General features: G+C 41.1%; 1 protein-coding gene across 1 annotated transcript in view; it reads left to right on the top strand.

The window, feature by feature from the left end:
* fw (furrowed) overlaps positions 1-13,940 on the top strand; it is a 524,942-nt gene that overhangs the window by 376,260 nt on the left and 134,742 nt on the right. The window contains exon 6 of the mRNA XM_067146533.2: positions 1,767-1,889. Coding sequence (XP_067002634.2) covers positions 1,767-1,889 — 123 coding nt within the window. The remainder of the gene's footprint in view (positions 1-1,766; positions 1,890-13,940) is intronic.

Genomic DNA, 13,940 nt, shown 5'->3' with positions numbered 1-13,940 from the left:
AAAATATATAAAATTACTGAAGGAGGAGAAATCGTATAGCAATTTAAACATTAATACAATATTATGTATATATATGAATTGACCTTATAGAAAATTTACAACAAAGAAAATTATAAAATATTACCATGAACATGCAGCAATTCTTCAGTTTTCATTTTGAAAAGTAATCACGAAATTATTTCAAAACATGCTTCAGTTTTTTAGTTTTGATGTCAGTTACATGTGGAAAAAATCACAGAGAAAAATCTCTTGAAAATTTACCATATTATCCTGATGTCTCATATGTAACAACTACCGGCTTGGAATTCTCTATAACCTAAGAAGAAAAATATGTACAGTGTAACTATGCATTTTTAGAAAGAGCAGAAAATAAAGACCCCTGTTTTAAATTTTTTGACATATTCCCAGTATGTACTGTATACAAGTCCCTTAAAGCTATTTCTAAATGTGCCAGCCCCCTGGTGTACGTGCCTGCCTCTTGCCCAGTGACTCTGGACTGAGGGCTGGACGGGCTTCATTCAGCTTCGTTAGACAAACTGTGAAGCTGTTGATAGGCTTAGAATGTTCTCATACTGACCACCATAAATTGTCGGCATTTACAGTTTACAAACTACGCTAACTCGTAAACTACTTGTACTAGAATCCTGAATACACAAAAAATCGGCATTCTAATTTACTCTAGTTTCATTTTGTTAATGTCAATAAGCATTGTAGCATTTGGAAATTTAACTTTCTAAAATGAATACACATAATAAATATTATACAAATATTTGTATGGACTACAGTTGTGAGCCATTGGTTACACTTCAGTTCTAAACTGTATTTTGTGTAATTTAAACTGAAAAACTTTGATTTTTTTGACGTTTCAGAAGAAATTTAATATATTGTAAGTACCACATAAAAAAGGGTAGTTCAGAGGACCCCGGATTAGTTTTCCAGCAGGGCCAACGATTCTAATCACATTTGGTTAACTTCTGTGTCTGTTCGTTTAACGCACATCTTCAAATACATACATCACATGAAAAAACACGGCAGAAACACACAATTATGAGTCCATCCTTCCAGTAAAGTTTATAGAAATGAAGTTAGTTACAAACGTTAGATCAGTGTAGATGATAATAATAGTACTACTACTATTACTAATAGTAATAATAATGATGATTTAAAATTATTAAATTCACCAACGTATGTCTGTGACTACCAGATTCGATCAAGTAAAGATAAGCATATATGGCGGACAACTAACCAGTTGATGGAATAACAGCATCTCAACAGCAAATATTTTAAAAGTTTAACGTCTCTTAGACCTGAAGCCTAAATTTCAATGTTTTTCTAAACAAGCACTTGCCCATTTTGTCAGAACGGCCACCGTTATGGTGTCTCGTTTCATGTTTCATGATTAAGTCTGCGTGTTGTGATAATTTTTTCGTACGACGAAATTATATGATTCTTTGGCTACACTAAGGTGCTCCGTTATCCTGTGTTGGAATCCATAAAGATCTTTATAACTAATTAGGTAATGTATTCATAGGGTAACTTCAATTTGAGTAATCGTTTCTATGCATGAACGAGTAGAAATAAAATAAATTATATTTACTACCTAAAAAACCATTTCTTGTGTGACTGTAATGACCAAAGAAAGCTGAAAAAATGTTTGTATTTCTAGTGCTTCGAAGTGAAATAATACGTTGTATTCCAATCTTGAAAGTATTCTCCAGAAATGTTATACTCTTGGCTGTAATTCAAACAATGCTTTACTATTTCAGAAGAAGGAGTGACGAAGACCTTCACATGTGCCCGTACGCTGATTGGTCAACACGTATTCCTGCAGCTGGTTGGCGTTGAAGGTTCTCTGTCCGTGTGTGAAGTGGAAGTGTTCACTACTGACGGTAAGTTAGAGCATAGTGCCAAAACACCGAAATAGACTGATTAAGGCATCGGTGATAGGTAACTCTTATTGTATACATTTGGTTTTCAGTACTGGGAGCTAATCTGTGAAGAAATTAAAAGTCACGCCCATGAAGTATGCAAATCCATATTTACTGAACTTAATAATAGTCTAATAAAAATTATAATAATCTATATATATTTAAAACTCTAGACTGATTTTTCTGACCGCGAGTTTGACAGAACAGCTGAACCGATTGACATTGTAAAGCATTCTGACGAAAACTCTTGGACTGTAGATTTGCAGAGTGTCTTTAAAAACATAAACATTTCTTGCTGTATATTTTTTAAATTATTAGAGAAAATGCGGTATTTTAATTGGTCAAAGCGCTCGTCAGTACTTCAAGGCCACCTGAACCGTGAAAACGCTGAGTCATGTGGCACGATAAAGAAGGTGGAAGGGGAGCCCGCATGCGCAGTCAAACGTCTATTTGGTCAGCTCTACGTCGGCGTCTTCAGCCTGTATTGTAGCTAGTAATAATAACAATCATAATAATGGAACGGATTTTTATGCATGTATATTTTCAGTAATAATTCTCCTATAAATTGTTATTTTTGTCTTTATTCTAACTTTGCGCGGCTGTGAGCTTGTATCCGGGAGATAGTGTGTTCGAATCCCACTGTCGGCAGCTCTAAAGGTGGTTTTCCGTGGTTTCCCATTTTCACACCAGGCAAATGCTGGGGCTGTACCTTAATTAAGGCTACGGCCGCTTCCTTCCCACCCCTAGGCCTTTCCTATCCCATCGTCGCCGTAAGACCTATGTGTGTCGGTGCGACGTAAAGCCACTAGCAAATATATATATTATATATTCTAACTTTATTTCAATCGAAAACTTCTCAATGCAGATGAATTTCTGTCTTCAGTGCATTGCACCTTGGCTGCACGTTTTGGCTTGCTCTCTCGAACGCTCTTCAGACATTAGCGTGTCTTGATTAACTCAGACCGCTTATACAACACCGGTACATAAATGAAGTGATTGATGACATAATGATGAAAATGAAGGCAAGTGTTCATTCTCGTCGTTGCTGATTTTGGAGGAACTTTTGTAAATGATTGAAAACATTCCATTTTGTCAAAAAAAATGGGAAATTTGTAAATTCGAATCAATGATCAAGTTTTGCAGCATTTAGCAGGTAGTACACGTAGAATGATCCTTCATATGCATCCTTTGGACAAGTTCTTTTAGGCGAAGCAACTTCCGCTTCTTATCCCCAATTTTCAAAAAGTACTGAATATTATGCGAGCCGGCCCCGTGGTGTAGGAATAGCGTGCCTGCCTTTTACCCGGAGGCCCCGGGTTCGATTCCTGGCCAAGCCAGGGATTTTTAGCTGGACCTGAGGGCTGGTTCGAGGTCCACTCAGCCCACGTGATTAGAATTGAGGAGCTATGTGGCGGTGAGATAGCGGCCCCGGTCTAGAAAGCCAAGAATAACGGCCGAGAGGACTCGTCGTGTTGACCACACGACACCTCGTAATCTGCAGGCCTTCGGGCTGAGCAGCGGTCGCTTGGTAGGCTAGGGCCCTTCAAGGGCTGTAGTGCCATGGGGTTTGGTTTGAATATTATGCAGATTTATACAGAGCTTTTTCACAGCTAGTATTCGGTTGTATAAATCAAAAAGTTCAGAGCATAGACTGTTTCTTAAAAAATGTACACATTTTGAAACACCGGAAGATTCAGCATAAGAAAATTGTATGTCCCTATTACGAAAGATTAGGCTGGAATGTGAAAATAAATTTTCAATATGGGTAAGAGTGGACGAATCACTGGACTCTGGATATATAAAAGCGGGGAAACGTTGTTGTAGGGCAAGAAAATAATGAAATAATGTCCAGACGGTGTTCTCTAATAATCATGTAGAGAAATATCATATGTAGCGTTCGTTCGCTACAGGAGAAAGGGAATCTGGATGAAAAATAAATATTTTTTTTTCCTAGGGGCTTTACGTCGCACCGACACAGATAGGTCTTATGGCGACGATGGGATAGGAAAGGCCTAGGAGTTGGAAGGAAGCGGCCGTGGCCTTAATTAAGGTACAGCCCCAGCATTTTCCTGGTGTGAAAATGGGAAACCACGGAAAACCATCTTCAGGGCTGCCGATAGTGGGAAAACTAAATCTTATGACCTATATCTGCATTCTGAAAAAATCTCAGAAACTTTCAAAAAAAGGCGATTGGATTTCTGTAGCCCCAAAATGAACAATAACAGACTGACAAGAGAATTCTCAAGCTTGCCATCTCACTGAAAGTCAAGAACAATTGGCTAATTGAAACTGACAAAGACCTTCAGGAAATTGGCATGACATGTGAAACTGTGCAGAACAGATCTTAATTCAGAATACTAGTCGGCAACCGCAAGTTTGCAGACACGTTCAGAACTAGAACCAACAGAATATGGACAGAACAACATAAAAAAATTTCAACGAGAAGATGAAAAGGTTTGGGGAAAAGAATAAAGCAGGCACATTATCTAAACAAGTTCAGTCGTGCTACTCGGTTGGGAATAATAATAATAATAATAATAATAATAATAATAATAATAATAATAATAATAATAATAATAATAATTTGATATGGGACGGTGTTGTAATGTTATACCTCAGGAGTTCTCAAACGTGTAGAAAGCGAGCTATCCAGAGATGTCGCATTTAAACATCCTCAAATACCATCGACCACAGCCAGGCTCGAATCCGTTATCTGGGTAATAGAGGAAGAATGGCTAAACGACTGTTCGCTAAGGTTGCGGCCCTAAGATTGGCAGCCGCACTTTTATTCATTTTACAGAAGTGACGACACAAGCCGAAGAGGTGAACAATGTTATTTGCTTTACGTCCCACTAACTACTTTTACGGTTTTCGGAGGCGCCGAGGTGCCGGAATTTCGTCCCGCAGGAGTTCTTTATGTGCCAGTAAATCTACCGACACGAGGCTGACGTGCTCACCTTCAAATACCACTGGACTGAGCCAGGATCGAACCTGCCAAGTTGGGGTCAGAAAGCCAGCGCCTCAACCGTCTGAGCCACTCAGCCCGGCCCGAAGAGGTGAAAAGTGCGCAATAGGAGAGGCGAAATCGCCTCAGTGATTACAGAGTTGCAATCGGACCGTTTGGGAGATAATGGTGGGCGTATGTGGTTGCTTGTACACATGGTCACATGGTGTGCTTTATGCATTTGTTCACCCGGTACAGTCGTTCTCGTTATTATCAAATAAGAGAAACTTCCTTTTTTTTTTTTTTTTTTACAATTTGCATTACGTAGCATCGACACAGATAGGTCTTATGGTGCCGATAGGACAGGAAAGGGCTAGGAGTGGCAAGGAAGGAAGTAAGCGTGGCTTTAATTAAGGTACAGCTCCAGCATTTGCCTGGTGTGAAAATGGGAAACAACGAAAAACTATCTTCAGGGCTGCCGACAGTTGGGTTCGATTCCACTATCTCCCGAATGCAAGTTGGTAGCTATATGAATCAAACCGCGCAGTCACTTTCTCGGTATAAGAGAAACATACCTTACAGCTCGTTGATAACAGCGTTCAAATAAACATAGTGTCTCGTCTACTATAGCTTTGAACAAGGCCTATATTACATGGTACGAAATGTACCTCCCATAATAAATAGGAGTGTACTTTAGACACACGTTCTTTGAATATTCCAAAGATACGGCACAAGGGCAAACATGATGTTCCATGTTATGCCTTTATAACCTGTTGTTGGGCTATGTCCACTTTGGTAATAGTTGCTATGTGCTCTAATCTGAAGGTTCAGCAAGGTCCTTGGGACTACATGTCAGCACGTACGCGTTAAAGGTGGCTATTAAACTAAAGTCAAAAGCGACAGGTCCAATATTTTAACGTCTAATCCGAACAACTAAGACGTGACATTCGATTTCCCCTTGTGGTTGAGGGCGGTAGAATAACACTCACGGTATCCCCTGCCTGTCGTAAGAAGAGAGTAGAAAAGGCCCCAGCGGCTCTCAACGTGGGAAGCGTTGATTAGCGACCACTGGGCCCTTAACTGAGTCCTCCTCTTCTTACTTGTGCCAGGCTCCTATCCGACCTCCCTTAGTCAACTCTTGCTCTTTTCCGATCCCGACGCTATTAGAGCATTCAAAGGCTAGGGAGTCTTTTCATTATTACGCCCTTCGTCGCCCTTGTCTTTCTATGGCCGATACCTTCATTTTAGAAGTGACGGATCCCTTCCATTTTTCTCTCTGATTAGTGTTATATAGAGGATGGTTGCCTAATTGTACTTCCTATTAAAACACAACAATCACCACTACCATCACTGACATTCGATTTGGTAAATCTTACCCACACTAATCAGGATTCGAATCAGGGTTGCCTTGGTGATGCGTGATGATAACTTTAGAAACAGTCACAATAATTTTGAAATCATGCCTCTAAAACACATTTACCACAACGTGTCAAAATAAAAGAGTAATCTCATGCCAACTAGAAATGTTAGTTTTTATATCCTACGATATATTGTTCCCCAGTTTATTTACTACCATAAATGGAATCTAGTGACTTTCAGAACCATAAAACACCTCTCTAATTTTCCCGTTAATTCATTCTAAATCACACAGTCTTTCTCTGAAGCACCACGAATTCACAGTCCGTAATTTATAGTACAGTTGGAAGAGTCTTTAACCTCGCCACGTTAATGGGTTTTGGCAGCGATATGCAGGACTCAACTGACTAATGAATGATAGGATTTAAAGCTGTCAGGTTTTTGAATTGAGCATTACGTATCCGTAATGATGGAGAGAAAATATCGACGAACATTTCGGTATTCCCTGGGTTTATTTAATGGAGAAATATATTCTCATTAAAGACATTAAGGATTTCGCTAGTGGAATCCCCAAGAGTGTACTTAATTTTTGGCTAAGGGTTTAGTGTCGTACTAACACTGCAGGTTTTCGGCATCGGTGGGATAGGAAACAGCCAGGATGGGGGAGTAAGGGGCGATTGCCTTAGTTAAGTTACTACACCAGAATATGTCTGCTGTGAAAATGGAAAAACGTGGAAATACACATTCTGGTTCTGCCGACGATGGGCTTCGAACCCAGTATTTCCATACTGCAAGCTTACTTCTACATGGCACATATCTCCCAGACAATTCACTCGGTAATGTCCTATTGAAACATTTCTCTTTAGTGCGTGCGTGTGTGTGTGTGTGTGTGTGAATGAAATTATTATTATTATTATTATTATTATTATTATTATTATTATTATTATTATTATTATTATTATTATTATTATTATTATTATTAAGCCTCCGTGGCTCGGGCGCTAGCACACCAGCCTCTCACTGCTGGTTCCGTGGTTCAAATCCCGGTCACTCCATGTGAGATTTGTACTGGACAAAGTGGAGACGGGACAGGTTTTTCTCCGGGTACTCCGGTTTTCCCTGTCATAATTAATTCCAGCAACTCTCGCCAATATCATTTCAATTCACCTATCATTCATTAATCATTGCCCCAGAGGAGTGCGACAGGCTTCGGCAGCCGCTAGATGGGGGCTTCATTCATTCCATTCCTGACCCACTCGAATGACTGGAAACAGGCTGTGGATTTTCATTGTTATTATTATTATTATTATTATTATTATTATTATTATTATTATTAAAATGCAGGTTGCCGCACTGCATTATATGTAATATAATCTTTATAAACCTATACACGGGCCGATGACCTTCGATGTTAGGTCCCTTAAAACAACAAGCATCATCATCATCAACAGACCTATACACAATCTATAACATGGAGCAGGGCCTCTCAGGGTGCATGCGCGTGGTGCATGCACTGTGCACGGTGCAAGAGACGACTTGGCTTGGTTGACCAGAGTGCAGACCCCCCACTCCTCGATTTGGAGCAATAGCGCTGTCTCTCTCTTTCCTCACGCCTGTCTCGCTCGCTCCGCCTGTCTCCCTCTCCCCCACTTGCGCCGTAGCGCTCCAAATCCGGGCTGAGTTGAGCCGAGTATAGCCAAGTAGAGCCGAGCATAGCCGAGTAGCCCAGAGACGAAGCGTTGATCCGAGCCATACCGAGCGGCACCGATGCACAGTGCACGGAGCTCTTGCGCCTCGCTCTGCACGCGTGAGATTTTGGGCGTTTGAGAGGCCCTGATCTACACTGTTATCAATATTAATTACCTCACATGTCTTTGCTAGTGAGACCTACTGTTTTCAGTGCGCTGACTTCTGCTGGTATGGGCTAGAGGAATTTTGTTACTTTCATTGATCTCAGTCTTATCCTTGTCTTTGACAATAGGAAAGTGACTGAGGTATGAGCGATGCTGGTAATGCCATTCCTCCCAGTTCCTACTACGAATGATGTGATAATGCTGTTCATAGGGTCGCTTGGTGCATGCATTTCAGTGGGCTTGGCAGACTGATACGTAATAGCAACTTCTGGGTCAATGAGGAAAGCAACGGTAAACAATCATACTCCTCGTTCCCCCTAGTACGCCTCTTCAGTGATGCCTAGGCCATCTATGACAGCTAACGGTGGAGCTGTTGAGGATCCGGCCAGCCTTCGGGCTGAGGGCTGGACATACAATTACCTCACAAAAGCTCACATTATCGATTTGTACATTGTGTGATTCGTATACAAACAAGTGCACAACCAAAAGAGCTCGAAGAGTAGCGATATATAAGGTAGGTATAGAAATGAAAATAAACATGAATTAATGAGGTACTTCCACGCACCATAGAAATTTAATACATTGTATCAGAGAACCTGATGCCTTCAAACCCCTTCGAAAAATTATCTAGGAATTCGAGCAGGTTGGTTCGAAATTGGAGCTCAGTAGCGAGAGTAATTTTCTTTTCACGCCGTAGTAAACTTATTTTTAAAGAGAAGTAAGTTATAGTACGCGTACCTTCTATCTACAGATTTTGGTCCGGTGATGAAGAGTAAGGAGGGAGCTCTCCCGGTTCCGGTAATACTGCCAACTGAATGAAAATGAAATCCGAATTGAATCGATAATATAATCGATCGATAAGAATTTTCTAAACCTTTATTATCTTAAGCCAACAACTGTGTCACACACACACATTAAGTAACTTTATATAACATTTCTCGGTGCGAATCTTGCTGCTAGCATGAATTCTAGCTGTGAATTTTGCTGTGTAAACAACAACAGTACTAGTACGTAAAGTGTACGCCAGATCTCGCACAGTGATTCATAAGCGATTCATAGTTTGTGTTTCAAAGGTTGCCAATACGATTCTCGAAGGTAACCGAAGTCTATCGATTCAGCACTAGGACGCCCAGGTATCACTAATAGTTGCGCGAGTAATATGTAGATCAGTAAAAAAAAATTCCACAGATCGACCACATCGTAGATTTACAATGTTGTAACATGCGATGTGGTCTTGCCCACGTTACTTCACATCGCAGAATTACGTACTATGACTGTCGACATTTTTAGGCGGAAAACTTCCATGAAACTTCGGTTTTTTTTTTCTTTACGTCTTACAGATTGGTCTTATGGCGACGATGGGAGTGGAAAGGGAAGGAAGCGGCCGTGGTCTTATTTGCCTCGTGTGAAAATGGGAAACCACGGAAAACCATCTTCACGGCTGCCGACAGTGGGGTTCGAACCCACTATCTCCCGGATGCAAGCGCGCAGCTGCGCGTCTCTAACCGCACGGCCAACTCGCCCGGTATGAAACTACGTAACATGAGGTTTAATTTCTCATATTTTATTCAAAAAAGCTGATAACTGAATAAAAATGGAGTACTCACTTTCGGTACAGGTGATCATCCTTCGACAGATATCCATCATTTAACGTATTACATAGACACCCTACTTTAGTCTCAAATCACGAGGGGCAAAACTTCAGTAACTGCGCCACAAGTTTTATAACATTCTAATGGATACGATAAAATGTTAAGATCGACACTAAGATCGAACTTCACAATCGTGACACACTAAGGCACTGTCCGCTCTTATTACATTTGAACACGGAACATCGTGCAGTTCAATGCTGCCTGTCCACCCCAATAAAACGAAAGACAAAGTTTTCCCCGTCCACGTGAACGCAGTGCTAGTGTTGCTGTTCGTACTGGGACGCTTCCAATTACGTATTAAGTAAACAGACTAACGATTTCGATTACTGACAGCCGGGAGCGATGTTTAAATGTGATTACTGTAAATTTGCGTTCACCTGATTAGAGGGGGCTTCGATTCCCTCCTCAGCCATCCTCGAAGTGGTTTTCCGTGGTTTACCTAACTTAAGGCCACGGCCGCTACCTTTTCCGTCCCTTGCTTGTCCCTTCCAATCTTCCCATTCTCCACAAGGACCCCTCTAATCAGTTGACCTCCCGAGACTGAGTGGACCCTGCTCCAGCCCTCGTACCACTTTTCAAATTTTGTGGCAGAGCCGGGAATTGAACCTGGGCCTCCGGGGGTGGCAGCTAATCACACTAATCACGACACCACAGAGGCGGACTATTTTATGAATTCCGAACAAATTTACACATCTTTGTATTGAAATGAAATGAAATGAAATGGCGTATGGCTTTCAGTGCCGGGAGTGTCCGAGGACAAGTTCAGCTCGCCAGATACAGGTCTTTTGATTTGACATCCGTAGGCGACCTGCGCGTCATGATGAGGATGAAATGATGATGAAGACGATACATACACCCAGCCCCCGTGTCAGCGAAATTAACCAATCATGGTTAAAATTCCCGACCCTGCCGGAAATCGAACCCGGAACCCTGTGACCAAGGGCCAGCACGCTAACCATTGAGCCATGGAGCTGGACATCTTTGTGTTATTATTTATTTGATCAGTTTACCGTCCAGGGTTGATTTTTTCCTCAGATTCAGCCTTTACCACCTCAAGGGCAGTGTTCTGGAGCGTGAGACATTTGGTTGGGAATACAACTGGGGAAGAGGATCAGTACCTCACCGAGGGGGCCTCACCTGCTATGCTGAACAGACAGTAGCCTTGTGGGGGATGGGAAAATTAGAAGGGATGGACAATGAACGGGGAAGGAAGTGGCCGTTAGAAGTGGGAAACCACGGAAATCCACTTCGAAGATGTCTGAGGTGGTAATCGAATCCCCTATACTCAGTTCTCGTACCACTCCCCAAATTTCGTGACAGAGCCGGGAATGGAACCCAGGCCTCCGGGAGCGGCAGCTAATTACACTAACCACTACACCACAGAGGCTTAGACCCCATAGTCAGCCTTATTTATGAGATATTTAAACATTTATTTACATATTTTGTTGTTGTTTCTTGAAGAATCTGAAATAAGTTGCACACACATGTAATAAATCGACACGTGTCTGCAAAAACAAACATCACACCGATGTTTAACATGAGCATTCAAAGGAAGAAAAATCGAACGGGGCTGGTGTCGAGATCACGACCGTAGGTTTTGACGTAGAATACCTATCACGTGATAATACTTTCGAAATAAAATATCTAGTCAGTATGGGTGTGATATTTTATTGTTGGTATTCTATTTATTACTAGCTGATGTGCCCGTGCTTCGCTACGGAATTCTACATTGTATACAGAATTCTAGGCTAGGTAGTGTACACGTTGTGAGCAAGATTGTATTAAATTGCATAGCTCTTAACGTTACCCTAGAAACGCGACGGGGAAGTCACAAAACGCGTTTTCTCATAGGAAGACTGTGTTAGGGAATTTTCATTGTAATGACAGGCCCGCTTGCCTACCATAAGTCACCACCAGGTTGGGGAGTTTTCATTATAGTGGCAGACACTCACTCTCCACCAGCCATTTCACATCCTCTGAAAGACTGTCTTAGTGGTTTTTGCAACTGAAATGAACATAAGTCATTGCAATGACGTCAGTAGGAATGGCGCGATTAAAAGCAATACTTTCATATGAAATACTCCATCAAATGAAAGACCACACACTTTCTCACTTTTAACGAACAGTACTATGCTGGAATTCCAGAGCTGGAATGACCAAGTCGCAGACAGTTCTGATCCGAGAACACTCTTCGTCTTTTTTCTTTTGTGCGGGGTGGAGTGGGGGGGAAGGCGAATAGTGGAGAGTCCCAGGGCAAAAACTATGCCTTTTTACTAATTTGTTTCCGAGGAGTACCCGATGAGTCGGAAAATCTCAATTCACTACAATGGCAACGGAGAAACCTATCTGATTTGGAGGCAATTTTTTCCTCCAAGCCAGAGGAGAAGCCCCCTCTTCACTGCTAATTTGGAATTAAATGAATGTGGAATTTAATAAAAGTGAAGAGGAAGAAGCTTTTCTTAAGAAACGGCTCTTTTCAGGGTTGACTTTTGAGTTATTTAGTGAATTGTGGTGCTATAATTTGAAATATGCTTAAATAGTAATTCTAGACCAGGTCATACTACTACTACTACTACTACTACTACTACTACTAAGTGAGCATCTGCCATAAGTGTGCATACAGCTCATTCAAAAGAGCGCGTCAGAGTAGGGATCGAATAACTGGAATACTATGATGAACCAGTGTGTTACGTACCTGCAGTAACAGAAAATGTATGAACCAGAGGAAAATGAAAATGAAAACCTACAACCTGTTTTCCAGTCATTGACCGGGTCAGGGATGTAATAAATGAAGCATATATATAGGCTGTTAGTAGGATGGGGTCGCCATTCCCAGTGATACATTAATGACTGATAGATGCTATGAAATGAGAATGGAGAGTGTTGCTAGAATGAAAGATGACTGGGAAAACCGGAGTACCCGGAAAAAAACATGTCCCGCCTCCGCTTTGTCCAGCAAAAATCTCACATGGAGTGACCGGGATTTGAACCGCGGTTACCAGCGGTGAGAGGCAGACGCGCTGCCGTCTGAGCCACGGAGGGTACATGAACCAGAGGAATGGCATGCTAAAGAAGAACGTTTTCCAACACCCCAGCCATTTCCCGCCAATGTTCAGTCGGGCTGTTATACTCGGTACGCAGTAGTAATCCCATCTGTCGGAGTTGAGCGGAACCATAAGAAACGAAGAACATCACAACAAACAATGGTTAATGTAAAGTTATTGTTGATCAGTAACAAACAGTGGTCAATGTAAAGTTATTGTTGATCAGTGTTATGCGCTTTCGATATTGTTAGCCTTCTGAAATACCACTCTTATCATAGTCGGTACAGTAAAACTGAATGAAACTAAAATGATCGGAAATTGTATTGTCTATAACTTTTGTTATGTAGTACTTTTCGATAGCGGCAATAACATAGGTACCGGTATTTAAAAATTAAATTTTAGGCGTCTTCCCCTAAACTACCATTTCATCTTGTGCGAATAAAATTATTTACAGTCTAGACTTAGTTTCTTATTCCCCGACTCTATATAGCGGTTTTCATTAAATTCTGTTAACCTATTTTCTCGTGGGTAGGCGTTGATATGGACTTAGCAACAAAACTACAAATTCATTAATATCTGTGTTATCATAGCCGGTACGGTAAAAATGTATTAGACATAATTGATTGAATATTTAATTCTATATAACTTTAGTTATATAGTATTTATCGAGAGGACCGCTAATAATATAAATATTCGAGAATTAAATTTAAGGCCTTCCCCTAAACTACCATTTCACTCGGCGTGAATAAAATTATTTATAGCCTAGATTGTAGCGGCTCATCCCCCGACTTTACATACCGATTTTCATTAAATTCTCTTCAGCCGTTTTCTCGTGATGCGTGTACATACATACATACATACAGACAGACAGACAGACAGACAGAAATTACGGAAAAGTAAAAAGTACATTTTCTTGTTACTATGGACATGACCGATACAGAAATACCATTCTTTTCAAATTCTGAGCAATGTACAGACAAAACTCTTATTTTATATATATAGATTATTGTTATTATTCTTTAATCCGTTTACCCACCAGCGTTGGACTTTTCCCGCACTCAGCGAGGGATCCCACCTCTACCGCCTCAAGGGCAGTGTCCTGGAGCGTGAGAAACTTGCTCTGGGGATACAACTGGGGAGGATGACCAGTAACTCGCCAGGTT

Source organism: Anabrus simplex, chromosome 4 (genome assembly GCF_040414725.1).
Source record: "Anabrus simplex isolate iqAnaSimp1 chromosome 4, ASM4041472v1, whole genome shotgun sequence".
Classification (NCBI taxonomy): Eukaryota; Metazoa; Arthropoda; class Insecta; order Orthoptera; family Tettigoniidae; genus Anabrus; species Anabrus simplex.
Note: the sequence above shows the minus strand (reverse complement) of the source record. Positions and strands in the feature narration are given on the sequence as shown.